Raw genomic sequence first — 25,622 nt, forward strand, 5'->3', positions numbered from 1 at the left:
GTTAAAAACACACATGTGCTTTAGAGACACTGTGTGGCTCTAGAATACTACAATACCAAAATTGTTAGGGACACCATGTGTCCCTAAACGCATGATGAGTAAGAAAATTCTAATACATTAAACCATACATTATCTAAATGTTGAATCCCATCTTCCTCATGCAAGCTTTGTGTTCTTCTATTAAATCACCACAATTCTCTTCTCCTTTTTCTATTATGCTGAAATAAGAAAAAAATTAAAATTTTATTGGTACCTTCTTGTATTCTTCAAATGTGTATCTATTTGCCTAAGCTGATAGGCTTGCCTAACTATGTGTCTTAATAATATGTAAGAACCGACTGTACAAACTTAAGTCTGATTTATCATTTAACCTCCATGGCCGAACGGTTACCATGCCTGAATGCCACGCTGAGGTCCCAGGCTCCATTCCCATGCCGGGAGAAATATTGATATGGCTTACATTTGTTTCTCTCGTGAGTTTGGGTGTAATTTGTGCATGTCTATGTGTGTGTCCAAGGTACTTGCGACTCAGGGTTTCTAGTTCTTTGGTTCAAATATACTTCGTGCTCCCCTTTACCCAGAAACCAGCATCTGACATTTCTAGCCTCTATTTATAAGCATTCAACCCAGCATGCAAACTAAACAACTATTTTAACTCCCACTGCAGAAAGAAGGGGTTATAAGTTTCAAGCCTTTGTCTGTGTTTCTGTATGCGTCTATCGGTCTATGGCATTATAGGTCCCAAATGGGTGGCCTGATCACAAAGCGGTCTTTTTTCAATACACCCTCGCACTTGAAAACAGCTATGCAGTAATGCTCATATTACTGCTTGGCGTCAGAAATGTGTAAATCCTATTAAAATCAAAGTCAAGTAATCTTTATCTATTTCATAGGTAAGCATATTACACTTGATATCGTCATACTGATCAAACTCTACTGCTCATTCGTAGGGCAGATTCCCCTGAGATGAATGAGCAAGAAACTCTAAGAGTTGCTCTTAGTAAATATACATTTGAATAGATTTATCATTACAATATTTAATTTGAACATCTTAGATCAAGAATACCTGAAAGACCAAGGATTTCTGTTGTGTACATAGAAGTTGTACAACAATCCTTGAATTTAATAATGTAATACAATTTGTTAAATAAGCAATGACCAGTGATTGGAATTGAGTGAGTCAAATTAGCTAAACTAAAGAATAATGTGGACATTTCCTGCTACAGATCTGAGGACTTCTCGGAATTGATTATATTTGAATACGCATATTATTTATTGAAATTTTAGCAACAAATTATTATTTGTTATTAATTATTTTCTACAATTTATTGTCTGAAAAAAATAATATTGTAGTTATGTTTATAGATTTAGCCATTTCAAAAATAAAAATGTGATATTTTGGAATGTTTAGAAAATAACCAGTAAAAAAAAATTATTTGCATTGGTCCATACTAAGAAAATGTTCATACATAAAGCTAATAAGATATTTTGTACTTTTGACGTGCTAAATGTTGTGACATGGCAAATAAAGCTTTTGAATCTATTCACGGCTCAACTTTAGTATACATGAAGTCGAGTTGGGCGTTCAAATTAATTTTGGAGATAGACCTAGTCAAAAGGAACTCCACAAATTTTCAGTTTTAGGACGCCAAAGGTTTTCGAGAAAATAATTTTTGAAAATCGTGAAAATTAAAGGAAAAAAATGCATTTGACAACTACCTAATGCGAAAATTATGTCATAAAAGCACGCTGACGCAATTCAATGTCTTGCGCTTCGACTTTCCACTGTAATTATATTATGTGTTGTTTAAATTTTGAAAGTATATTATGTTTTATTGGTTTTCTGAACACTGTTACTTATTTAATAGCATTTACTTTATATTTAAAATATTATTTCTTAAGGTTTCTTTGAAATAGTAATGATAATTCAGTAACCATTTCGTGATTTCAACAATAAAACGCAACGTCGTTTATCGCATTTGTTTTTTTCTTATTTCTCTTGGCTTTTCACGGTAAGCGTTTTAACCATTTACAGAGTGTTTTTACTGTGTATTTATGTTGTTGTTTGTTGTGTATAAAGAATGTTAATTTAGGTTAAGTTAGTTTTTTTTTATACTAACATGGAAGTCCCTCTGGGCAGAAACAAATTGGATTATTTAGATTAAGTTAGGTTTTTTTATACAAACGCGGAAGTCCCTCTGGGCAGAAACGAGTTGGATTATTTAGGTAAAGTTAGGTTTTTTTTTTTATACAAACGCGGAGGTCCCTCTGGGCAGAAGCGAATTGGATTATTAAGGTTAAGTTAGGTTTTTTTATACAAATGCAGAAGTCCGTCTGGGCAAATCGAATTGGATAGATATAGGTTAAGTTAAGTTTTTTTCATACAAACGCGGAAGCCTTTCTGGGCAAAAACGAATTGGATCGATATGGGTAGATATTGGAGTCTGTGTGCATAATATATGATTTTGAGGTTGTTTTTCACAATTTTTTTTCTCGAAAACTATTAATATTCTTAGTTTGAAACTTCGTGGGGGGTTCCCCTCGACTACCCCTCATTCCCACATTTTTTACTCATTTTTCCGTGCATTTGGTGCGAAAATATATATTTTTGACGTTATTTTTTTCGAATTTTCAAAAATTAATATCTCGAAAACTATCAACGTCCTAACTATAAAATTTTACAAGGGTGGTTTCCTCCACTCCCCTACCCCCTCCACCCCTCGGACGTCACGTTTACTAAAGTCCTTCCCTATTCACTTCAAATTTGTGGAAGAGGTACCGTCAGTATGCTTCATCATTATGCGTACTGACCATGCTCCATATAAAATATATGAATGGACTCTGTGGCGATGCGAGCGAGCTTTTAGCATCTAATCATTAACAATCTAAACGAAATAGTGTAATAATTTATACTATATTTAGATCACAAGATCACGAAATCTGACAAATTCAAGGTCATTTTTAGGTTGTTAAAGAAACACTACAAAATGTAATATCTAAATTTTTTAGTACATTGTACAATTATTCCCCATTCTTTTTTGGTATGTTAATTCAATTGCGTAAGAGAAAAACGCAAAGAAAGAAAAATAGACAAACAATATAACCTTACCAGGCGTCGCGTAATTTTTTGGTCTCTGGACATGCGCAGCAAGGTTTCAGTTTAGGTTTCTCGGTACTTGCAGGTGCCGGCGCTTCAGGTACTTTAATTTCCACAGATTTTGCACTCGCGTTCCCCATTTTCTTTATTTATTATTGCGATAAAATGACACAATTTCATTACCTTTATTGCACGGTTTTTCAAACGTCACTTTGACATGACGTTAAATATTGGCTATGGCGGCTAGGCTATTTAGTCAGAATAATAAAAGTAAATCCATAAAAATTTAAGTTCCTTCAAAAATCATAATACCTATATTAACAAATTTCGTATATTTACATAGAAACCTTTCCTTTTATCTTTTTATAAGTAAGTTTTTGTAGCCGCAAAGCTCCTTGTGAAAGAGTTCGTCCAGGGAAGTACTGTCTAGAGGTGGGTGATAAATAAAGTCACGATGAAAAAAATCACGATGATCCGCTGTCAAACAGTATCACTGTGACTCGTTCCGAAGAAACGTTCCAAAGGTGGTGGTGATACATAGGTGTTCCTCCGTTCCAATAGCTATCCCCATCACTCACATCACGACATACGTATTTGATACAATATGCGCGATCTCCGTTCCGTGGTGACTGAGCGCGCCACTCGTTGTAGTTCTTTTCAAATCGGGCCATTTCGGCGATGGGAGTGAATGAAATAAGATGACTTTCTTTGCTCACTCACAAGGGTTGTAGGTGCTTATACCACTAGAAAGGGCGGATGAAAAAAATCTGCAGGAGTTATTATAAACCTATTTATGAACAAAGTAAAATATTTTTGTAAATTTGTTTTATTACAGGAAGAGTTGGTATTTTATATTTATGTATAATCTCCTTTGTGTATTCTACTAGAAATATAATTACATTACACTTTATTGCTATTTTTAACAATCCAAAGATTCGCATTAATTAAGTAACAAACAAAATTACATTAAATACAAAATCAACTTTTTGAATGGAATTGAAACTTGTTACAAAGGGAGTAAAAACTTAAATCATTCTATAAAAAACGGCTATAAGTATTAGAAAGAAGCCGCTGGCTAAAACCGTATATCATGATGTAAGTTATAGGCGTGACAAGGTCACGGAAGTAACAGTCGTGACAAAATCACGATGACTTATCACTGTGATTTTTTTGGAACCGATTCCCCATGTCTAGTACTGTCATCATACTTCTGCCGCCATCGCCAAGCAATCATGTAACATACTTCGATCCGGTTTTGACCTTTTGACGGGTAAGGCTCAGCGCCGTTGGCGCTATCAATACCTTGGCGTCATCGTTTGCGCACGAAATAAAAATGGAATAGTTACAATTGTATTTTCTCCAGTGATTGGAAATTCGGGTGCAAATGGTGCAATTATAAATAATTAAAGTTACTTCGCTTACGTCGCCCCCTAACAATACCGTGTGCCGCACCAAAGTAAAGCTGACACTGATAAGGCTGATGGTACTACAGGCATATGGGACTTATCAACTTCACGTCTGGGGGCGAGGAGTACCTCTCGCATGTTTGCTATTTGAAGCTGAACTATCAGGCTCGTAACTTGTCCGTCCTGTCATTTGATAAAAATCTGGCTAATTTTATTTTACAATTTTGTTTTATTTTACAACATAGGCAGGCTCAAGGTTAAGCGATAAATGCCTACCGCTTAGTGCACCGACGTCGGCACAAGCGCTCACACAAGTCTTTCATTTATGAGCACTCAGTAAAATTTATGACGTTAATATTGCTAACTAAACTAAAATAAAAACAACGCACGAGTCCTTTCCTGACAAGTCTACCCTATCCGCCACGCCGCACCGTCCCGCTACGCTCCGCTTCGTGCGCTCCGCTCGGCACCACAGCCTGCTCGACTCCGTTCTGTCCGGCTCAGGGCTGCGTGTTCATATATTTTATTTGAAAGTCCGCTCCGTTCCACTTACACTATTTCCACTGATGCGGAGTGGAGTTTTCGAGCACTGTGATTGGTCAATTTACGGTCCGCTCCACGTAACTCCGCTCAGCTCCGCGTCAGTGGAAACGCACCCTTAGTCATATTTAGTAGGCTATAATAGTGTAGGTATTTTCGATTTTGTATGAGAGTGATATATCTGTTACGTAGTAACTATTAAGTAATCTGTGACATAAGTACAACACTAGACTGAATACTAAGGGTCGTATTCTATTCTACAACTCTACTCAATGGTCAAGTCAGGACTTGAGTATGATTCAAAGCACTAGAAATCATACTCGTGTCCTAGCCATTAGGGTCGTATTTCCAGTGCTTGAAATCGTACTCAAGTCTGCTCAAATCGAGTACAGTTCTGGAGTACGATCCTCAGTCATTCACAGACCTAGTGGGAAAGAAGATTCTAAATCTGTGACAAAAAAATGTATATTTATTAACAGTACAAATAGGAAGAAAAATACCAGTAGTTTTGTCAACAAAAATGAAAATGTAATTATTTTGCCACACTATTTTCAGTTTCTGCAAAATACAGTACCTACCTATATTAACAACGCATACTCATATACCAAATAACTACTCATCTGAAACGCGATGTATGTCTTTGTGCCAAGTCCCTAGTTAATAGTTCACTATTGCTCTCCGACCATTTACTAGGGTTTTGAATAAGTCAAAGTCAAAGATAGTTTATTCCAATAGGTAAAATAAATTTACACTTGAAAACGTCACATTTAAGTTACTGCTCGTTCACTACGCTGACTTCCCTGAGAAGAACGAGCAAGAAACTCTAGGGATTGCTCTTTTCAAATAAACTTAAATGCTATGGAATACACTTTGAATCAAATTTGTGTGGATTCTGGAGCCGTTTCGTCTTTCCATACATCTTTATCTAACACGTAGTCTTCAATTTTGTAATATTACTTTTCAATAAAAATATTTTTAATATAGTTTTTAAACTTAGGAAATGATAATCTTAATAAATACTCCGGAATCTTATTGTAAAAACGTATACAGTTCCCCATAAGAGTCGTTCACCTTGGTTAAACGTAATCGTGGTACCATGAGTTTGGACTTAGTTCTAAGGTTAATATTAAGGATATCTTCTTTCTTATTGAAATTATGTATATTTTTACGGGCATATAAAATATTTGAGTAAATGTACTGTGATTCCACAGTCATGATACCAGTCTCCTTAAACTTTTCTATGAGAGATACCCGAGAGCCTAGACGGTACACAGAACGAATCGCTCGTTTTTGCAATACAAATATGGTTTGAACATCTGGCGCTTTACCCCACATGAGAATACCGTAGGACATTATACTATGGAAGTAACTAAAGTAAACTAGTCTAGCAGTACTAACATCGGTAAGCTCACGTATTCTGCAGACTGCGTATGCAGCGGAGCTTAATCTGCTGGACAGAGAAGATATATGTGGAAACCATTGAAGTTTACTATCTAAGGTCACTCCCAAGAAGATTGCTTTATTAACAACGTCTAACTTTTCTCCGTTTATTTCTATGCTTGGACTAGTCTATTTTACGTTAGGTAATTCAAAGTTAACACATATGTCTTCTTGGAATAAAAAGCCATATTAAAATTAGTTTCAACTTTTATTGGACAAGCAAACTTAAAAACAATCGTGCAGTACCTACTTTTAGACTCCATAATTAATAAAAACAAAAAGAACGAATGCATGTAACTAATATTAACTAAATCTGTTACCAGAAATACATTAATAAATTTCTAAGTATTCCATAATTACCTACTAAGAAAACAGAAAGGTCGTAACTCATAATCATACTTTAAAAAGATTGATTCAAATCACAAGTTCATGATTAAAACAATTATATTTACTGTTATAAAAAAAAGAGCTTCCGTATATATGTAAACGAGTTGATACATAATCTCGCGGTGTTCAAGTAAAAACAGATGTTTGAAATTCCATATTAATAAAACCATTGACACGAGTAAATTATGTACCAAAATTTTTACAATTCAACTTAATTCTAGATATAAATACATGAATCACAAAACACACAGGCATTCATAAATTAACATGTTATTCGCGTTAAAAATCAAAATGCACGTATAAAAATGCTGTAAAAGTTAATTCATAATTAAACACAATGATTGGCGATAAAAATAATAAAAATGTTAACTGATTAAAAATTCTTTTCGGTGACCTGGCAATTTGTGTCACTTTGTACGGAATAGCGGCTTTGACAGTCTTATTAAAAATTGAGTCAAATTTTGCGGTCCAAAATTTTTATGTTCGTGATGCGTTGATTGTTTCGTCGGTGAAATTAGTCACAAACCAATTAAAGTTATCCTTTCTCAATCATATTATTAGAAATATGTTATAAAAGGAATTTTAACAATTGGTCGCATCTGAATAAAGATATTAATAAAACAAATTAAAAAAAAAAGTAATTTTTATGGAATAATCAGAGGTTAAAAACTGGAACGAAGAATAATTATTTAAAAGAGTGTTGTTTAAAAAAGATGCAATGTTAAAATTAAATATTTAAACATGCTCTCTGTTAGTTAAAAATGTATCCTATAGCTAGGTTTATAAGGCCTTCGGCCTGTTTACTTCAACAATTTGTCTTACAGAGATCAAGTCGAATCGCTTTTAGCTACATTTAATAAAAATCTAAAAAAAAAAAAAACAACAAACAACTTACTATCTAGGTGTTAAAATCTCATACAAATCAACATAAATAGTTAGTTTTGATTCCAGCTGCAATTGATCATATTGTTCTTGATCATAATGATGTAGATCAAAACCTAACACTCTTTTCCTAGATCTCATAGTATCACCGAGGGCCAGTGAAGGTCTGTCAATAATAACGTCAAGAACACAGATTGCTCTAGTGTATCGTAATGCTTTCTTGGTATTTACCCTCATCGTGATTTCTTTTTGTACACATAATTGAAATCTATGTCCATTTGGATAAGTTAATAGACAAAGTTGATAACTAGATTCAGGATTTGTATATTATCAATTTTTTTTTACAAAATGAGTAAGTACTTCGTTCAGAACTCTTTGAAAATTAGTAAATTGAATTAAACTTGGAATAATTTGATTAAAATAATATCTACTAATTGTTTTTATAAAAATGTTTACTCAATTTCCAATCTAGTCCAGATAATCATTTTACCAATTTTCAAACAATGTATTATTTTAGTAAAAATTAATTTAAAATAGTAGGCAAAGATCATAGAACTAAGTGACACTAATATCTATTAGTCATAACTTAATTCTTCATTAATTCAATAGAGGCTAATAATGAGACGCCTACTAGAATGCACAAAGTCAGATAAACAAATAACTAAACACGATCCTCATTTTGACATTAATGACAGGTTCATTCGATGAAGTTTATCAGTCTTCAAATCGATCGTTTTGTACTATTATCAGTCTTAGTGTAAATATTATAATTTTGTACTTATTTATCAGTCTCTGAGCATGGTCTTGACATATCATTATTCATAACGAGTCTTTGCAAATTGACCTTTTGCTACGTTGCAGGAATATAAAAAAGGCGTCAAGACCGGGAATTTGGCAAGAAAAATGTAGAAAAATTCTGATTGTGTGATTGTAATACTAATTAGTTTAGCCTTGTACGATTTGGCAAAGTACGGTACATTGTTTAATAAGCAATATGCGATGTTTTGTTAAGGAAAGGTTGTATGTGATAGGTAAATTTTCCTTACACAAAGCCAACCTAAAAATATTTGCCAAGTACGAATCGTGACTTAAACATAGCATATTTAGGAAACACTAACGATAAATCCTATAGTTATTATATCAATTATATCAAGTAAATTCTACTTATTATAGCGAGTGTATCTACCAAATTCCCAACCTCACCCCAATTTGTAGTGGTAGCGTGGTTTACCACTTGTCGTTGAGTGCAGCTGTGTTGTACGGCGGGGAGTTAACCAATTTTCGCTCTGTACCCAGCGCCGCCGTCTTCTGACTCGATTGTTTTTGCAGCTCTGTAGAATCAATAACGATAATATGTTATTGCATGTTTCCGTAGTCCAACACCGTGGGGCTAAATAATACATTTAATTTACGTTGGGCAGACACTGCGATTAGGTAGAAACAACCTCGAAAGGGAACCCAAGAGGAGGATTCAGTTTGGCTGGGCAGCGTTTGATAAACTACGTCGAGTCTTCTCGTCACCCGTACAGCAAAGTTTGAGAAGAAAAGTTTTCAATCAGTGCGTTCTACCTGTTATTACCAGGGATCGGAATAGGTAGAGTTTTTTTACCTAAACTTCGAGGAACATATGGAGACTGCCTTACGACAATATTTTTTAGGTCCTGGACCTGTTCGGGATTCGGAAAATCACTTTTTTACATTAAAAATTGACGTAATCGGGAACAGGCAGGTACACTATAATTATTTATCTTAACCAGGACCTAAAAAACATTGTCATCAAACATTGTCACAGTCCGGTGCGATGCACGCTCAGATTCGGACGTGCTCACACAGTAAGAATTATATTAATTCGCGATCCGCGCGGTAATGACCGCTGCGCGTAATTGACTATGGGTTCCCAACAACTCATAGCCAATGAACTGCTGGCGTTCATACAACACGCCATCGACACTATGGACGAGGTCAGCATCATGCAGATCTGCAAATCAAACTTTAAAGAAGATGAGATTTGCAGTGGCAAGGCGCTGCTTTTCCGTGTGCTTGGCAAGGCCGAGCAGATGCCATCTCGCCGGAGGGATGGAGGAACGAAGAGTATCCAGGACATTATAACGATGTTAAAGGAAACCGACCCAGACGACGTGCCTGCTTTCGTGGCAAAGGAGCTGCACAAGCTGCCCCCTGTCACGTTCGACCATGTCGATGTCACTAGGCTGCTTAAGGACATCACATCCCTGAAAGCAAGTCTGGCCGAAGTGCAATGTAAATTGGAGGCTTCGGATAACACCATCTGTGAGTTACGTGCCCAAGTTGTATTACTGAGTAGTGCAACTTCGGTAAGTAGGTCACCCGAGGCCTGTAACGTGAATACTCGTCGCGGGGCACATAATGCATCTATCGGCAGTTTTGAGTCGGCCCATACGGATGCGTCACCGACCGCTGTCGCTGAGCGCGTTTCCCCGCGCCCCGCCCCTCGATTGTCCGCTCCGGCGGAGACGTCACGCGTAAACACGTTGACCCCTCCACGTGATTACGCCGCTGTCGCAGCTGTTAACCGACCCGTTGCTCCACAACCACAAGCCAGGCAGCTATCAACGAAGGGGATGAAAAAACCTCGTGTACCTGTCTCTGAAGTTGCAAAACCACAGAGGCAGACGGCCCGGTGCGACGATGACGGCTTCACAAAGGTGGAGAAGAAGAAGAGGAAGCCCACCAGCCGTAACCTGTGCGGCACTGCACCGACAGGGTCCAACTTTTTGCTGCGTCCGGCAATCCCGACAACGCTGCTGTACCTGTCACGCCTGCATTACTCCACGAAGTCTGAGGAGATAGTGGAGTACATCAGGTTGAAATCCAAATACACCCTGAGGGTCGAGCGGTTGGAGTCCCGCCACTACGTGAACTTTAATTCGTTTGTGGTGAGAGTGCCGACCGAACATCTGTCGACCTTCATGAAGGAGGAGTTCTGGCCGAAGGGTGTCCTATACCGGCGATTCCGTGGCCGGTTGCCTGACACCAGATGGCGCCACACGTCGCCGACAACCTAAATACGTGTTAAATTAGTAATTAGTGTTATTTTATATTGTTATGTATGTTAGTCTGTAAGGTATGTATCTATGGGTCTCAGTAACCTGAATATAAATAAATAAATAAATAAAAAAAAATAAAAATTGTCAAAATATTGTCTCCATTTTCTGTCTATGTTAAAAAAAACTCTACCTATTCCGTTCCCTGGTTATGACATACGGATCCGAGACGTGGACACTCACGATACGGTCAAGTTCACCAGTTGAAAATCGCTCATCGAGCTATGCTCGGAGTTTCTTTGAAGAATGACGTTATCCAACAGAGAATCAAGGTAGAATAAATAAGCAGAACTGGCAGTGGGCTGACCATATTTGTCGAAGAACCGATAACCGGTGGGGGTAACGAATTCTTGAGTGGAGACCACGGCTCCGCCACGTAGTGTAGGACGCTCTCTGGCCAGATGGATGCGACGGGCTAAGCACCCGGCGAAATGGCGTGCATTGCGCGGCATTGCCTACGTCCAGCAGTGGACTGGGATAGGCTGTTGATTATGACGATGATGAATATAAAATGCTCACATACCAGCAATGATCAGCAGCATCTTCCTGCGAGCGCCGAAGGCGGTGACGCCGATCTCTGTGAGGTCGGCCTCGTTCAGAGACGCGAACGTCGATAAGTCCAGCTCATGTTTCTTGAAAAGGTCTGCATGAAAATAATTTTAGCAATGTTAGTACATTCGAATGGACATTATATAGCAATCTCTCTCTCATCTTAGCGTTGTCCCGGTTGCGTCCTCAGCAGGGTTGCTGCGGAGCCCGGGGTCCGCTTTCCTACTTTTTCTCCTCCACTTTGCACGGTCTTCGGCATCCTTAGTGGTGAGACCATTGGCACGCATATCACCCTTGGCGACGTCAAGCCAGCACTTCTTGGGTCTGCCCCTTCTACCGGGGCCCGGCGGAGGTGGCATAGCCAGACATTTGTTTCCCACGTAGCATGCCGGTTTCCGTAAGATGTGGCCGTACCAACGTAGGCGGCTTTCTTGCAGTTTATCTGCAATGTCACGGACATGAAGGCTGCCGCGGATGCGGGAGTTTCTGACACGGTCTTTCCGTGAAACTCCACACATCCAGCGCAGCATCTTCATTTCCGTGACACGCAGCTCCTGCTTATGACGCTCAAGTACGGGCCACGTTTCACTGCCATATAAAAGGACAGGCCTAATGATGGATTTATAGACCTGTCCTTTCAGCTTAACATCATCTTGGGGTCACAAATTACACCAGTCACCTCACGCCACTTTGCCCAAGCGGCTGCGAGTTACGAGGACATTATATAGCAATATCTACTTCTAATAAACTGCCAACTCACTTACAATTATATGGACGTCGGGTCCGCGCTAAAAAGTGTCCGAACTTATAGGGCGTTAAAATCGTATACAGAGCGTCATTCACGCTTTACTCTTCGTTTGTTCGACTGACAGCGAAGCAAACAAAATTAGACAGTACTGCGATAACATTACAATTTAAATTCAACGTTTTAGCTTTTTCATATTCCTTTACATGTCACTACGTTTAAATAGGTTGACTTGGGACATTTTTTTCGTGGTTTTTGTATTAGACCCGTCGTCCATTTATTTGTAAGTCAATGAGTTTACATATATTTATGTACCATATTACTTAACAGATTATAAATAAAATGATTACGTATTCAGTGTTCACGAGTATCATTCCTCCACAACGTATAACAAGTAATGATGCTTACAGATTTGATTTAAATCGCAAAGATCTCAGGGGCACTGCCGCTGCGCCCGACACACAGACATAAGTTAACAAATCCCATATGCCTGTAATATCACCAGCACTCTTACCCTTCAGAACCAGAACACAGCAATGCTAACATTATTGCTTGGCGGCAGAAACAGGTAAGGTGGCAGTACTGCCCTCGACGAACTCTTTCACGAGAAGCTCTACTGCTACTAACTGTTGAATAGTAGCTCGATGCCTAACCACTGATAAGCCACCACCCTTAACTTTTACCAGAATACCAAACGTACAAAATCCTGCCATTGACACTATTGATTGACATGGTTTAAAATGACTTGGAGCCCTATATTTTGAGCAGATAAATGATTCATGAATTTAAAAAATCTCACCAATGTATTTGTGCAGTCCAATATCTCTCAGCAAGTCATACAACTGTTCGTAGCGGCATCTCTTGGCGGCATGCACCTGCTGCGGCGGCGTCGGTGCACTCTCCACGATGTTCGGGCGAACCAGCTCTGAGCGGTTCCAGCCTCGCTCGGGCTATAATAAAGGTTAATGAGTAGTAATAATGAGGGTTTGGTACCGGTATAAACAATATATGTTATTATACAGGGAAATTTCATTTCGATACCAATAATACCGGTAACAATGGAAAAGATTGTTTAGAAATAATGGAACATTTTTTATAAACAAAAGAATTTTAAAAGTTTTTGGAATTACATCTATTTACCAAGTTTTATTGAAATCGGTTACCGGAAAGTAAATGAAATCGGATTCATCCCCTAGTTTGCCACTCTTATTAGAGGTGGAATATTTTCTTCAAATTTTAATGGGACCAACATCGAGGTACCCTCTTTCCTACAAAATATGTATATTAAAATCTGTTCACAAATGAGTTATCGCATAACATACGTACAAAAAATACAGTCGAATTAAGAACCTCCTTTTTTTTAAGTCATTTAAAAAGACTATAACATTTTAAAATGCAAGATTTTGATTGATGAAAAATTAGAGAAGTATGTAGATTTAAATGTAAACTTTTTGACTGATTCTTGTTTCAGTGTGTTAATTGAGAACTGAACCAAATGGACATTATAGTATGAATCATAATAAGGAACCCCCCCTAGCGTCTTTCGAGCGTCATTGTCTTGCTTGCTAACACAAGCACAGCGTAACAAGACGCTGACGCTCAAAAGACATTAGTGTGGGGGGTATCTAAGATGTACAAAATGTAAATAAAGAAATGCCACGACATGTCATTATCAAAGTATGAATGCAGGTGTGCTAAACCTTCTATTATTAACGGAATTGAAAAAGGAGGATCTCATTTAATAAATTTTTAATATCTATTACAAAATATTAACAACAGACAAAAACTGTACGAATTAAAAACTGACAATCAAACAATAATTTGACAAATGCAATTCGAAGACAAGAAAACATTCAGTTCGAGAAACGAATCACGAGTGACATTATATGACACGACAAAATCATTATATACATATATATTTGGCAAAATAGCTCTATTCGTTTGTAATCTCTAATTTAAAATCCAACTATAGAATTTTAGTTGATGAGCACTTACAGTGGTCATGACGTTATTCCGATTATCATTCAAATTGATAGCGCCAGGCGAAGTGTTACTGAAGTAGTGCCCAGACCACCTCGGGGTCGGCACTCTGTAGCCGCTGCCTACGTTCTCGCGCATTGCCTTCGGACACAAATGTTTATATTAATATGTAATGTCTAATATTGTTCCACTGGGGAATATTTCTGCCGTCGGAAGAAAGAAAGGCACAAGCAGATAGATAAATGAGTTTAATACTCAAAATTGTTCACAAGTGGCTCTACGGTTAAAAACCTTATACGAAAAGCCGCGATAATGCGTAAAATCTACTGGCTCGATCCGTAGCTCAGTTGGTAAGAGAGGTAGGCACGTTGAGGCGACAGACGCTTGTTCGATTTTAATTTATTTGTTCGATCTTTGTGTTAATAATAATAATTAACTAGTGGAATATTTTCAGAAAAAATGGATTATCATGGTAGTAAAAACATTACGATATTCAATAAAAATACTTTTCTTTTTTTTAAAAGATAAAATGTATTTTCTTTTTTTTTTATAAATGGCAAAAATGACTTTTCATGATAGAAAATTTGATTATTGATAGTCAGCTTTTTGACCTTAATGTTTGATTTTTGGATAAATATTTATCCAACAAATTATTGACATAGATTGCTTCAAAATAGTAGATAGCCCTGTTTTCCTGATCCCGAATATAAGTCAATTTTAATTAAAAAGATACTTGTGCCTGTTTTTGTTTCGAGGGCAGAGCTATGGAATCAGTAGTGAGTGTTCGGACACTGAGAAATTGGTAAAGCGCTGAAGTTATATCATTAGATCAGTTGTATTGCTTATAGATAAGATAGATAATGTGCCAGACAATACACCAAATGCCTGGCCTGGATTCTCTTTATGAGCACCAGAGTAACGGAATTCACTCTGGGGCATTTCCCAGAACACCCAGACCTGAACCAATTTAGAAAAGTAGCAAAATATTTTCGAGGTTTTGCGCGAGATAACGTACTGTACCAAGCAAAAATGGCTGACTGAGCTCAAGTATGCGAAACTCCGCATACTGTTGGCACACGTGCACGTCAACTAGGTATTTATTGTTCTGTGGTTTTAAACCTCCTAAATGTCAAATTTTCAATATCGTCAGAAATATTGTTACAGAAGCGTATACCTTGCTCTTTAAATGAATTTGTGACTTTATGAAGAATGTTTTCGTTCCTCGTGTCACTGCTATTTTTCATGAAAACAGAAATAAAATACATTTTCATAAAGTACTATGACGTCAATATCAGAATTCTTCATTAAACTCCTCTATTATTATAATTTTGATGTTCTCAGTGCCCTAACGATTTACACCGTGGACGCTGAATGATTCCCGCGTTCGATTCCCGGCAGGATCAAATTGGCAAACGAACTTCTTTAAATTGGTTCAGCAGTTTGATTTTGATTGCCTCTTCCGAGTCGAGGCGCATAATTGCGATTCACAACTGACCGATCGGAAACTTTTGACATTTTTACTCGGAACAACAGTTGATTTATCTCACAAATTAGAAAGAGATGGTAGAAATCAGGTTCATCTTCTCGCTCGTAAACCCATCTGATTTCGAGAATACCCGATCGGTTCGATTCCGATATGACTCAAAATCAGCATGCTGGTGTTCTGGATTATGCCTCGGAATTTCGTTGCTCTGGTACTTATAGAACAAGGAATTTCCTAATAGGAAATGAAGCGGGAAAGATGGAGCCGGGGCTCTACTCTCTTTCTCCGCCCGAAACAATTATTGTTAAATAATTAATACTCCTCGACCAAAATAAAAGTTAATGTCAAGTATGGAGTTTTTTAATTTGGCCGAGTATTAGTTATTTGACGGAGAACGAGTTTGTTTCGGACGGAGAACAAGAGGGTGTGGGCTGTTCAGCTACTGGTGGTGATACGTACCTTGCTAGCCTCAGACTTCATGTGGCGGTACTCGGCTAGAGGAGACATCTTGTTAAGTGTCTCTAGAGTCTTCTTCTCGCAGCCCGGCGCGCGGCGCTCCGATAGCGGTAGGTCCGAGATTATGTTCGCTAAATCTAAGAAAAACATCGAAATAACTCGCGTTAGTCAGTAAAAACTCACTACAGTAAGAAACAGGTACATTTAATGAATAGCCAAGAGATACATTCTCCTGTGAAAGAGTTAGTACTGTGTAGTACTGCCACCTTACCTATTTCTGCCGCCAAGCAGTAATTCCAGCGTTACTGTGTTCCGGTTTTGAAGGGTAAGGGTGCTGGTAAAATTACAGGCACATGGGATTTGTCAACTTATGTCTCAGGGTGACGGGTGTAGTGGTAGTGCCCCTCAGATCTTTGCAATTGAAAGCTCTGAGTGGCACTGTAACTGTTATGGACAGCTTACCATCAGGCGCACGACTTGTTCGTCCCGTCACTTGATGTTATTAAAAAAACCAGATATTTTAATCTACATTACTTATATCACGTTTAACGTAACCTCTATTAACGTACCCTCTAAGCAGATTAATAAACTGGACCTATGTTTTTTATTAATTATTTATTCAAAATACAATACTTATTAAAACTATATAAAAAACTTTTAGTAAAACTACTATCAAAAACCCTTTAAAGGGTTTATACGAAAGCAGAATGCATCACAAATTATCTCGCCGATTTTACGGGTTTAGTTAAATAAATAATAAACGCTCACACGCGTGCCATGGACACACAAACAGAAAACCACAAATTACACCCAAACTCACGAGAGAAATAAATGTAGGCCATACAAATATTTCTCCCGACCCGGGAATAGAACCTGGGACCTCTCCGTGGCAGTTCGGTATGGTAACCGTTCGGCCACGGAGGCAGTAGATGTAACTATAAATAAATAATAAACAAATAAGTTATTAATTAAATACCTTATTTTTAATTTTACAAAGAAAACATTCCAATTTACGCTATATTAAGTTTTACAAATATTTTATTGAATGAATTTTTATTAAGTTCAATTTATTATTAATTATTAGTAGAAATTAGAATAAACTAAAACATATTAATTAGTACTGCAGTTTTATGTCTGTTTGGGATTTTTCATTAGAGGAAATACTGGATCCCAAACTGGTGGTACGGAGAAACCATCTTCCCTGTTGAAATTAGGATGTTTTTTAATTTCAATGGCCTCTCGCAGCATCCTGGGTAGATAACGGACTTCTTTTGCAAGGACCTGGGGTATGTCAAACTTCATTGAATGTGTAGGTTTATCCATGACATGCTCGCAGACTGCAGACTTGTTTACGCGACGGTGTTTGACATCAGCTATATGTTCTTTAACGCGGGTACAAATAAGTATTAGACAACATCATGTACGTTGATCTGAACCCAAAGCAAGTATGACTAAAGCACTTGTGTTACGGAAATTGAAAACAACAACGGTACCACAAACATCCAGACCCGAGACAATATAGAAAAGTAAAATTTTCTACATTGACCGTATGGTCGAATCGAGAATCCCCTCCTTTTTGGAGTCGGTTAAAAATAACACAAATAATAATGAGTCGGTGACGCAGGCGCCCGTCTGGGAGTCTGTATACAAAGGAGAAATAAAAAACCGTGCTCGTAAAAGGTATATAAAATATTGTGTGCCACAATTGGGTCAACTTCAACGGGTTGTGACACTTTGTATCATTTCGGTGGTTTTTTTTTGTATCAAGGTTTTTCTTTGCTTTATTACGTTGAGGCATTCTTAAGCCCGTTTTATTAAATGTTTGTTTGCGGGTTGGATGACATTAATATTGTAATTTAAATGACACTGAAATTATCTTTTTTTTTTCTTCAGCTGATGATTTTTTGGGCAGCTTTCAATTTTAAGATGATATAAATATATTGTATCGGAATTTTAAATTTTTATTGAATTGACATTCTATTATTTTTTTGTGAAATTACTAGTTTGTTATAATTATTAATACAAAGATCGAACACTCAGAAAAATTTCCTTCGATCCGGCCGGATTCGAACTGACGTCTTCTAGCATACCGTGCCAGACGCTATACCAACTAAGCCACGGAACGTACCAGCGGACTTTACGAATTTTTCTATGTAAACACATTGTCGTGTCTTTGTATTTGGTTTTTTTCATCGACTTTTTAGCCGTAGCGCCATCTATGAGAAATCTTAAGTATTTCGCCACCCAGTTAGATACCTTTACAGCTACCAGCCCTGGCTAGAGATGTCGCTATTCATTGTATTTAATTTTTTATTGAATCATTATTCAATCATTTTTATGTCAAATTACTCCACTAGTTATAATTATTAATACTAAAATCGAACACTCAGAACAAATTCCTTCGACCCGGCCGGATTCGAAAATGTATAAATGTGGCTTTTTTATTATATCTAGTGATGGGACGAACAAGTCGTGCGCCTGATGGTAAGCTACACGCCTGTCCATAACAGTTGCAGTGCCACTCAGAGCTTTAAATCGCAAAGATGCCTCTCATAGGCACTGCCACTTCGCCCGTCACCCTGAGACATAAGTTGACAAGTCCCATGTGCCTGTAAATTCACCAGCACGCTTACCCTTCAAAACCGGAACACAGTAATGCTGACATTACTGCTTGGCGGCAGAAATAGGTAAGGTGGCAGCACTTCACTGGACGAAATCTTTCACAAGGAATTCTTCTGCTAATAAAAGTATACTGGCTGATGCCATGTATACTTTTTTTAAACCTATTTTGTCAATTTCCCAAAAATGTTGCATTTCGAATTTAGTCACTTTATCATTGATGGTGAGGTATAGAGTCGTAAGATTTACCTTGTTGCGAGCGATCGTTCTCGTTGGACGGCACGGGGCTGTGAGTCTTGCTTATCGGAGACACCGAAGGCGATACTACGTTGCTGCCTTCGCCTCCTGGACAGCAGTAAACATAGTATTCAGAGCTTCGAAGTATACACGTGATTACTTCTTTTTCTTAGTGTGCCGCTTCTCTACGAAACGTGGCGACCATCATGGCTATTCTCATTTTTGAAGCTGCCGCACGAAAGAGGGAATGTGTGTTAAAGTGGAACCAGTCTCTCAGTTTCTTTAGCCACGAGGTGTCCTTCTGCCACTACTACGTTTTACTTGAATTTTCCCCTACATTATTAGTAGATACTACATTACATTTTTTTTAATAACGCACTTACTCATCGTATGGAAAACAACTAGGGAAACCCTGTGTCGTGGGTGCCATGTACACACACTTAGCCAACAACCACAAATTACACTCAAACTCACGAGAGAAATAAATGTGGACCATACAAATATTTCTCCTGGCCCGGGATTCGAACCTGGGACCTCTGCGTGGCATTCCGGCATGGTAACCGTTCGGCCACGGAGGCAGTTAATATTTAGCAGTAGATATATTGCAAGAAATAGTCAAAGAGGAAAAGAAATACACTCATCAAAAGCGTCAGCACGTTTTTGCCAATTACTGAAAATCTGGTTTTTTTAATGAAAAAAATTTTAATACTAATGAATTTTTTAAAAATTTGTAATTATAATTTGACAAATGAAATTGACCAAAAAAATCCAATGGTGTTAAAAAAACCTGATTTTCGGTAATTAGCAAAAACGTGTTTGGCCCCTAGACACTTCTGATGTATGTATATGTCTGAAACGTGCGCTTTTTTAAATTTATTTTGCATTTTTCTCAAAAATTTGTTCTTAAAAGTTAATTTCGTCCTTGATTATTGTGCGAGGGATTGGTTAAATTGAATGAATGTATTTAATAATAATATGTGCCAGACAGTCTCATCAAAATAAGGAATGCCTTCCTTTCCTTCCTGGTCAAAATTTAAAAAAGTTCATGTCCCAAATTGATCCTACCGGGAATCGAAACCGAGACCTCTGCATCCAGCACCCGCAGTGCAAACCGTTGGACCACCGAGGTCATCTTGATATGAATAAAAAGATTGCGGGTCACCGCAGTCCCAATGTCTCTAACTGACCGGAAATATTGTGGGTGTCCAGGGAAACGCAGCTGCCGGTAAAGTTGCTCTGGTAGCCACTGCTCGCCTGCGAGCTGGAGTTCAGCAGTTGACTCAACGTCCTCTGAAACAATAACTATTTTATTGAAAAAAAAACCGACTTCAATAGTTCGTGGAGTTTTTGTTTGCCAAGGTTTATTGAGATCGGTTACCGGAAAGTGCACGAAACCGGATTCATTCCTAGATTCCCACTTTTAGAGATGGAATATTTTATTCGAATTTAAATGTGACCAATACTGGGGTACCCTCCTTCCAACAAAAAAAATCAAAATCGGTTCAGAAATTGGAGTTATCGCGTAACATACATACAAAAACGAATTCTGTCGAATAGAGAACCTCCTCCGTTTTCAAAAAGTCAGTTAAAAATTAATCTAGATCTACTGGTGGTAGGGTTTTCCGTGCAAAACCCACCCAGATAGGTGTCGCCGGTTTACCTATTTAAAAAAAACGGACGAAAAAATATATGAATCTTCTTCTTATTATATCGACGGCATACATCATAATGTTTGCCATCGTGGTGAATGGATTTGCCACCGATTATTGCCCAGGGAACGCCAAACATATAAGAAAGGTATGGTACGTAGTGCGGGGAGGCTCCTGCCGTGCATTTACAGGCACATGGGACTTCTCAACTTATGTCTCAGGGTGACGGACGCACGAGCTTTGCATTTTAAAGCTTCGAGTGGCACTGCAATTGTTATGAACAGGCGTGTCGTTCACTGTTCGTCCTGTCACTTGGTATTATATAAAAAAAATATGGATTCTCCTTTCGTGTATATGAATAAAAAGAAAGCTCAGAAAAATACATTTACAAATGACTTGACAAATGATCTTATTTATAAATGAATTTGTATTTTCCTCAAGAAAATTGGTCGTCACCGACAGCGTGGCTGTTGACAGTTTTAACCTACCTACTATTATAATAAATGCAGACAGTCTCCGTAAGATGGTCAAGTCATGAAGGTTGTATACTCACGGGCCTGCCATCGGTGGACAATTGTTGGTAAGTTGGCTGCATCATCATGGGCTGCATAACGTTCATGTCAGGACCGGTGGACATTGCTGCCGAAAAATAATATTCAGGTGTAATAATAATATTAAAAATTACGCGCCAGACAACCACACCAATTACGTGGGAATAACTTGTGCCATTTTGTGTGCCAAACAATTTCGTTGATTGATGATCACAGCCAAGTCTTCTAATTGTGAAGAAATAGATTCGAATCGTCGCCTGTATTTATGATTTTAATTTCTACGTTACGTACAAGATATTCAATGACCAATAATGACGTATTTGACAAAAAAAGCTAAGTAAATCAAAACTACTTACGGTTCCAGGATCCTCCTTGGTTATTATATACTATAGAATTCGGGCTTGGCATCATATTCGGGTAATGGAAAGGCTGCCCTCTTGGCTGCGGCGATGGGATCATCCACGTATTGGAGAATCCATGAATCGGAGGAGTCAACGCTACAGGCGACAGGGGACTCGGATATCCTCCAGAGGTGGGAGGGTTAAACGGGCTCACATTGTAGTCCGACATTTGCAAGTTATATGCGGAGCATGGGGAGTTCGCCATGTTCTGAGTTGGCGAGAAGGGGTTGTAAATGCTAAAGTTTGGCATTGATGCTGCCGGGATAGACGGGATGGTATAGGATTCTGGTATTTCGGCAGCTATCACTGGCTCCTTGCCACCGAGGAGCTCGCGACGCGCTTCGTAGATATCTCCTGTTAATAAAGGTTATTTTTAATCATTTGCTAGTGACCGTGTGAAAGTAATATTTTACACAGATATCGCTGTTATGGACTAATTTAAGAAAAAATTTGAGGGGCACTGCCACTACCCCCGACACTCTGAGATATAAGTTGACAAGTCTCATGTGTCTGTAATTTCACCAGCACCCTTACTCTTCGAAACCGGAACGCAATAATGTTCACATTACTGCTTGGTGGCAGAAATAGGTAAGGTGGCAGTACCACCCTGGACGAACTCTTTCACAAGGAGCTCTACTGCTACAAGCACTTAGAAAAATTCGTAAGGTCTGGTGGTTCGTTCCGTAGCGCAGTGTGGAGAGTGTCAGGCACGGTATGCTGAAGGCGCTGGTTCGAATCAAACCGAATCGAAGGAATTTTTCTAAGTGTTCGATCTTTGTATCAAAATTATAACAAATCAGTGGAGTCATTTCTCATAAAAATAATTGAATATCGTAGTAGTCGTATCGTAGTAGTACGTCAAAACAATCACTCCCCCATCCATAATCCCTTACATATCAACCGAACCGAAGTTACTAGTTCTGACCACAATAGTATCAACACCTCGCTTGCACAAAAATTATTATACTTTAGAGGTAGTCGTTTATACAACGTGTGAAATAAAAAACTAATTAATATTGTGCCCCTCACTAAGAAGCAAAAGAAATAATCACAAAATGTTTGTTAAAACTTACTTACAACAAAACTGAAGAGCTCCTCTTAATTAAAACTTAACTTACGAGATAGTATACAAGATCATTCATATTCGAGCACACACACACACACACACACACACACACACACACATATCACATAGCCATATTTTACTTGATAAATTTTAAAATAGTTACCTTATTTTTTTATACTTTGTTAACCGACTTCAAAAAAAGGAGGAGGTTCTCAATTCGATTGTACGGTTTTTTTTATGTATGTTACGCGATAACTCATTTGTCAACCGATTTTGATGATTCCTTTTTTTGTTGGAAAGAGGATACCTCAGTAGTGGTTCCATTTAAATTTAAAGAAAATATTCCACCTCTAAGGGTCAAACTAGGGGATTAATGACTTTTGAGGTCGGTTTTTGGTTTCACAACATTTTGTTGGAGTCTAGTTATCCGAGGTGAGAGACCTGGCATCCTATATTACAAGATTGCGCTTAGGTTAGGTGCTTCTAATTTTGTACCCGGATAACTGTTATGTTTGTGGAGAAAATAAATGTATAATATTATTACAAAGCATTGTGATATTCAATAAACTTAATAATAAATAAATATATACTACTACAAATACGAATGCTATTTTAATGTGTAGTATGGTTGTGTAATGTGTTTGAATGGTAGTTTAATACAAATGAAATGCAGTGTAATTTTTGTGAGTGCTATTAAATACACTCGCCTGCACATCGCTCAATTCCCTTGATAACAATCGAAGCAATCCCCTGCTTCGGCTTGCGTCGCACGTTGATGTAAACGTTGTATCGCTGCGAGAGCTGCGCTACTGCGTCATTGTCGACGTGACACAGTTCTTCGGATACGTCGAAGATCACTACTAGTGGGAGGCTACCCTGTGGGATTAAAATTTAAATTTAAATATTGAAGTCGCTATTTAGTAAATGGTCCGAAAAAGGTATTCCACATATATACATACAGCTACAAGAAGCGATATAGGGCTGTTAAAACTACCAAATATTAATTAATTACTGTTTCGATGGATTTCCGGAAGTGGTTTTATTGTATCGTAGGACAATACTACGGACCTAGGAAATCGAAGTTGGATTTTAAAGTAATTCTAATAGTGCCAAGAATAAAATGCAGACGATAACCAACCTTTTACCAAAACGGAGATAGAAAAGTAAAGAGAATGGTCAATTTCTATCCCTCTCTAGCTTTAGATACCGCATATTGACGGTTACATTGACAGAACGACGACATTTGCTAGTAGAAGTTAAGAAAAAAATATTAGTTTTATTTTGCATGTCATGACATTTTAGTTTGCATGAGAATCGTTGTGACCGCACTCAAAAAATGTAACATTTAAATTAAAAAAAAAACAGTATAACAGATGTTCGAAATATAAATTAGTAATATTACAGATAAATTCGAACCACTAGCAGAAATGTCGTATTTTAAAAAGAAAATGTTCACACTAGATTATTTTATCCTGTTTATAAAAAAATCTTCTGGTCGCTTAAACAAGACGAAATAGCGCCATTTTTGACGGCCTCGCCCTTGTACGGCTATTTATCTTCATAAATAGAATAAAGCGAGGAGTTTCTTTCATCCGGAAATCCGGAATTCGGAAAAACGAATAATATTTGGTGGTTTTTAACAACTCTGTATCGCTCCTTGTAACTATATCTATACATGTATCTATATATGTAGAACACCTTTTTGCGTCCATTGCTAATAAAGTCGCCAACTTTAAAAAAAATCTAAATTTAAGTGATGATGTCGCTCCGTAATGCTGCTTAATTTAAATACATCTAACCTACATTCAGATTATAATTAAGTTTATTTAATGTCAGGATGTTTCACCAGCATGACATTAATTAAATTACTCTATTAGTTTGTAACAAATTATTAATGCAAAGATCGAACATTTAGAAAAAAATCTGTGAGTTATGTTATTCAGTATGTTACGTCTGACAGATGGCGCTACTTATATACCTACGCTAAGAAAGTAGTTAAAACTTTTAAAATCTTTGTATTAATAATTATAATAAACGAATGGGTGAAAGCTTGGGTGCACGAAAAGTATTTATCTTACCTATTTATATGTGAACTACCAAGTTTCTTACCTATAAATTGATTTTATTATCAATAATAAGATCGAACACAGAGAAGAATTCTTTCGATCTAACACGACTCGAACCTGCATCTGTAATGCCAATCTAGGGCAGCGGTTCTACCAACTGAGCTACAGACCGAGTCAGCAGACCTTACGAAATTCTCTATGCGCTTGTTACAGGTCTTTGTTTTTAACCGACTTCAAAAAAAGGAGGAGGTTCTCAATTCGACTATATTTTTTTTGTTACGTGATAACGATTTGTTAACCGATTTTGGTGATTCTTTTTTGTTGAAAAGAGGGTACCTTAGTAGCGGTCCCGTTTAAATTTGAAGAAAATATTCCACCTCTAAGGGTGGCAAAGTAGGGGATGAATGACTTTTGAGGTTGGTTTTTTTAGTACTATATACTGAGATTATTGATTTTAAAGGCTTCTTTGCGGTAGCGCAAACACGTGTGAGAAAACTATGAAAGTTTTTCTTCATTCAACTTCCTTTGTGTTCTATCTCTGTATCAATAATTATAACAAATGAGTGGAGTTATTTCACAAAAAATAAATTAATATCATGGTAGTAAAACGTCACGGTATTATGGTATTAAAAAAAACAATATTGATTTATTTAGATAGGGAATAGAAATTCGAATTACACAAAACGGTAACGGCACAAAAAACACTGCTTTTCCGTGTCGTTACCGTTCATTGCTTACCACAAGTTGTTGTCTGGCAGTATAAACATCCTTAATCTGGCCAGTTATAGTGACGCAGCTCTTTTTAATAGGCAGTATGTTTGGGTCATTTGCGTCAGGGAACATCACTTGGGTCCCCGTGCCTTTCATTATCACCTTCAGCTGCTCGGACCCCCGGCCTACAACTACGCTGTGATGCATGGGGGATATTTCTAGCATCATTTGCACCTTGGTTTGGCTCTGAAAGGAGATAAGGTCTTGGTAATTA

General features: G+C 37.6%; 1 protein-coding gene across 1 annotated transcript in view; it reads right to left on the reverse strand.

Annotated features, from left to right (window-relative positions):
- Positions 1 to 8,026: 8,026 nt before the first annotated feature.
- Positions 8,027 to 25,622, reverse strand: part of LOC113231204 (protein bicaudal C homolog 1) — a 33,693-nt gene continuing 16,097 nt past the window's right edge. Inside the window, exons 10-20 of the mRNA XM_026465396.1 lie at positions 25,376 to 25,594; positions 23,279 to 23,447; positions 21,461 to 21,859; positions 21,107 to 21,192; positions 20,092 to 20,194; positions 18,917 to 19,012; positions 16,052 to 16,185; positions 14,125 to 14,250; positions 12,929 to 13,079; positions 11,359 to 11,478; positions 8,027 to 9,083 (exon numbers count right to left, since the gene is read on the reverse strand). Coding sequence (XP_026321181.1) covers positions 8,980 to 9,083; positions 11,359 to 11,478; positions 12,929 to 13,079; positions 14,125 to 14,250; positions 16,052 to 16,185; positions 18,917 to 19,012; positions 20,092 to 20,194; positions 21,107 to 21,192; positions 21,461 to 21,859; positions 23,279 to 23,447; positions 25,376 to 25,594 — 1,707 coding nt within the window. The 3' untranslated portion in view covers positions 8,027 to 8,979. The remainder of the gene's footprint in view (positions 9,084 to 11,358; positions 11,479 to 12,928; positions 13,080 to 14,124; positions 14,251 to 16,051; positions 16,186 to 18,916; positions 19,013 to 20,091; positions 20,195 to 21,106; positions 21,193 to 21,460; positions 21,860 to 23,278; positions 23,448 to 25,375; positions 25,595 to 25,622) is intronic.

This window comes from Hyposmocoma kahamanoa, unplaced genomic scaffold, assembly GCF_003589595.1.
Source record: "Hyposmocoma kahamanoa isolate Upper Pololo Valley unplaced genomic scaffold, ASM358959v1 65, whole genome shotgun sequence".
In the NCBI taxonomy this organism is placed as follows: Eukaryota; Metazoa; Arthropoda; class Insecta; order Lepidoptera; family Cosmopterigidae; genus Hyposmocoma; species Hyposmocoma kahamanoa.